Genomic DNA, 4,268 nt, shown 5'->3' with positions numbered 1-4,268 from the left:
GAGCCTCCTGAGAGCCCGCACCCACTCCCTTTTCTCCGGGGGGCCAAACGCGATGCCTACAGCGAAGACCCAGAGCCAGCCCTGGTGTCTGCAGGAGGGTGGGGTGGCTGCACGCCGCGGACTCCCACCTCAAGCTGGGCCCGGGTGGACCAGATGGGTGGCCCCCGTAGTCCGGGAGCCTCCTCTCCCACGCCTGGCGGGGCCCGGGTGCAGCCCACATCTTCCCAGCAGCCAGTTACCCAAGAGGAAGCTGCCTTGGGCCCCCCAGACCGTTAAATGCCAACTCCAGGCTTCCGGAATCAGGCTGGCTTGGCCTGGCCTGAGCGTGCCTGGCCCCTGCAGCTTGCTAATGTGGGAGGTAGAACAGTGACACCCAGCTCTCATGTGGGGTAGGGACCAAGGTCCATGTGGGCCCAGAAAGGGCATGAGCAGAGCTGCTCAGTCTGGGGGACCTTGGGAACAGCTGGTTTCCCTTCGCGTCTCCACGGCTGGTCTCAGAGCATGCAATAAGTAAGACTCTCCTCAGCTCGGGTGGGATGGGGAAGGCAGCGAAGCCCCCCAAGTCATGAGGGCCACTCCAGTGTCCCCTTTTTCCATCCGAGGTGGCAGATGCATAGGGTGGGAACAGGGTGGGAAGGAGGGAGAAGACCAGCTTGCATGTGGTTTGTTCAACTAAATAAAAGTTGCCCCTTGCCTCCTTCCCAAAGGCCTGATGTTCTGTGTTTCACTCCCGCCTCCCACCCTGGGAAGTTTATTTATTTATTTTGGAGAGGTTTTTGCTGTAGGGTGCATGCACTTGCCAGAGAGAGAGACAGAGACAGAAAGTGAGAAATCACCCCCCAGGGGGGATGGCCACGCCGCAATCCCTTCTCCTCCATTCTCCTCTCGGGATCTTGGGCATGCACGCACGCACACGCGCCCGGTGTGTTCTAAGCCACCGGGTCCCGGACGCGAACCGCGGTCGACTACGTGGGAGTCCAGCGAGACCAGCTTGCATGTGGTTTGTTCAACTAAATAAAAGTTGCCCCTTGCCTCCTTCCCAAAGGCCTGATGTTCTGTGTTTCACTCCCGCCTCCCACCCTGGGAAGTTTATTTATTTATTTTGGAGAGGTTTTTGCTGTAGGGTGCATGCACTTGCCAGAGAGAGAGACAGAGACAGAAAGTGAGAAATCACCCCCCAGGGGGGATGGCCACGCCGCAATCCCTTCTCCTCCATTCTCCTCTCGGGATCTTGGGCATGCACGCACGCACACGCGCCCGGTGTGTTCTAAGCCACCGGGTCCCGGACGCGAACCGCGGTCGACTACGTGGGAGTCCAGCGACATAGCCATTACCCTAACTGCTGTTTCCCCCAGAGCTCCAGTTTTGATCGGCCTCCACTTACCTGACCTCAGGAGCTCCCCACTCCCGTCCCACCTGCTCTGAGGACGACTAATTTAATCCCATGGACATTTAATCCCATGGACGGAGAGGGCAGAGCGGTGACCTTGAGGGGTGGTCTGTGGTTGTGGGGTGACCCTGAAGGAAACCCTAGGCTGGAAGGACCTTAAGTGGGGTCATAGTGAAGGGCTGCCCCGGGGGAGATGGACCCTGATCAAGGTGGACTAGAACCCCCCAACTGGGTTTGGGGGTGACTCTGGGGACCAGCATTTGGAGATAACTGGGACCTGGTCTTCAGCTAGTGAGATTTTCGGGTGACTGGGACCTAAGTGACAATTCAGGCCTGGAGAAGATTTGGGGGTGGTACCTGAGAATACTGGAGGTGTCTTTGTGTGACATGAGGGAAACCTCAGGTTGTGACTGGCACTTCGGTGGCCCTGCCTGGTCTTTGGGGAACTTTTGTGGGTAACTGAGAGCTGAAAGACACAGTTAAGGGGCGCCCTAAATCCAGGGAAATTTGGAGGCGACAGGACCCACTGGCAGGCGAAGGTGATGCAGCGTTCCAGGTTTGCACCCCCATCGCCCCAAAACTCTAGGCAGCACCTGCAGGCGCGCCAGTGGTAGGGTCTCCCCGCGCATAACTACGGGGACACACGGGGCAGACAGGACATAAGGCGCCTCCTATTGGCTCCCTGTAGTAGAGGGCGGCGCCACGGGCCAATCGTCTTGCACAGCGCGACTAGAGCCCCGCCCCTGTGGGAGGCCTGTCCTCGCCTGCCCCGGACCTGACAGTGACCCGGTCTGTCCATTCGTTCGTCACTCTCCAAAGCCAAGCAAGCCCCGAAATAGCTACTCTCCGAGAGCCAGAAAAGACAACCAAGGGCCATCCTGCCGTCCCCCAGACCCGTCACCCCTTTTCGGGGGACTGGAAGCCTCTTTTGCGGTGCAACAGCCCAGACACGCTCTGGCCACGCCCCCCGCCCACGTCACGGCCGGGTCACGCCCACCGCACTTTCTCCTTGGCGGCCAAAGCCCCGCCCACCGAAGTCTAGTCTCAACCCAGGGTTTCGGCCTTTGGGCGGGGCGTCCTCCCAACCCAGCTCCAGACTCAGCCTCCCACGCTCAGCACTTCGGAAAGAATCACCCCTGATAGTGCCTGTCTGGAGCCAGGACACCCCCTAGCGGTCACCGCCAGCTCCACTGCTTCCTAGCTGGGTGCTCTTAAACTTCGGAGGCTGTTTTTTCTTGGGGAGAAATGGGCATGGCGGTCCCTTAGACACCGTGCTGGGTCATGAGGATGACACCTGTCGTTGCTCTCTGCTCACCCCCTTGCCTAAAGCTACGTCCAGAAACGAGGCCCAAGATTAGTCATATTTTTTTTTTGCAAAAGGACGGGGCAGTGCTGGCCGTCGAAAGGAAGGTGCACTCAATCTCACAAGCAGATTTAAAAGAAAAAGCTGTGTTTCATCTTTAAAAAAAATGAAAAAAGGAAATACAATATACGGTTCAATAAATAGAAAAAAGTTACAAAATGCCGTGGTCTTTTGTCCTTAATATACAAGAGGGGAAGAAGATGGGGAAGGGGTGACAGGGGAGGGGTGTGGGGGGGCACTCTCCTTCCTCCTCCTGAGGCCAATGTGGGGGAGGGGGAGGGAGGCCAAAGAGAAGCTCTTGGGTGGAATTTGGAGATGCATCTATAATAGAAAAGCCGGGCTCAATGAAGAGTAAGATGCAGGGGTGAAGCGGGGAGACAGAGGAAGAGAAAGGGACAGAGAGAGCAAATGCTGAAATGCAGGTCTCTGTCCCTGGCTCTCCTGACCCCACTGTCTCCCCAACACCAGGCTTGGAGGGTGGCGGTGGAGCCTCCCTTGCTTCCTGAGTTGTGTATCCAGTGACTAGCAGGTGCGGGGTGGGGTGGGGGGCAGCGATGACCACCCCAGCCCACCCTGGGACCCTGGTGCCCAAAGGAATGGGGGTCCTGGCCAGACAGAGGGCTAGGGAGGGGTGAGGTATGCTGCTGAGGTCTGAGGCCTCTTTAAATCCTTCAGTGGCTGGGCAGCCTCAGAGGTGGTGCGTGGGTGGGTCCCCTGAGCAGTTAGAGGAGGGCACAGGGGGTTTGGATAGCTACATAGGGTGGAATTGGGGAGGGCAGAGGGGGGTCTGCTATACTGACTTAGAGGGGCTGGATTTTGGAAAGTCCTGCCTCCCAGCTAACCCCATCCATCCGGGAGCTCAGGCCAGGCCTACAGAGTTTGGGGGAGGGGGAGCTTGCCTATTGCTTTTGGGGTGCCCAAGACGGGTCATCCCAACTGCTTTTAAGCACACTCCCCCCAGGCTTCCGGGTGGTGGTATGGCTTCTGCTCCTGAAGTCTCGCTCACTCACTCGCACACTTAGGCACGCGCATGGAAGGATGTCACCCCTCCTGCCTCCCACCTCCAGCCGGACTCCTCTGACTTAATACTGAAATGCCACGTGGGCCTCCGGGTGCCGAGCTCCCCGCCCCCAGTCCCCCACCCCCAGGAAAGCGAATGTCAGGGAGGCAGGGGAGAAGGGGGCATCCCCCACCGCCTCCCCCACCTCCACCTCTCATCCAAAACGCTCCCGCACTAAAAGCATGAGCTTCTTCTTGCCCTTGTAGGTCTGTTTGAGGTTGTCTAAGAACTGGGCGAACTGCAGGTGCCCGTTGGGCGCCAGCAGGAAGGTCTCGCGAGCTTTGCCCAGGAACTCAATGAAGTCGCCATAGTGTCGCGGGCTGATGTGCGTGAGGCGGGAGTGGCTGGTGGTGATGTAGGCGGCGACCGCTGCATCTAAGAGTTGGCACAGCGGTGCCCGATCCGTGCCCAGTGGCTTGGCAGCCCGGCGGGCCCCCAGCGGCCCCAGGCCGGGC

The 4,268-nt window shown here is 58.9% G+C and overlaps 1 protein-coding gene across 1 annotated transcript; it reads right to left on the bottom strand.

Moving 5' to 3' along the window:
- Positions 1-1,315: 1,315 nt before the first annotated feature.
- Positions 1,316-4,267, bottom strand: LOC102475592 (zinc finger SWIM domain-containing protein 4-like; the record flags this gene model as incomplete). Its single annotated transcript, XM_006161043.3, has 1 exon — positions 1,316-4,267. A coding segment is annotated over one exon (300 nt), but the record flags the coding sequence as incomplete, so codon positions are not given.
- Position 4,268: the final 1 nt, after the last annotated feature.

Source organism: Tupaia chinensis, unplaced genomic scaffold (genome assembly GCF_000334495.1).
Source record: "Tupaia chinensis unplaced genomic scaffold, TupChi_1.0 Scaffold138060_1, whole genome shotgun sequence".
NCBI lineage: Eukaryota > Metazoa > Chordata > Mammalia > Scandentia > Tupaiidae > Tupaia > Tupaia belangeri.
This window is presented reverse-complemented; position numbering and strand designations above follow the sequence as displayed.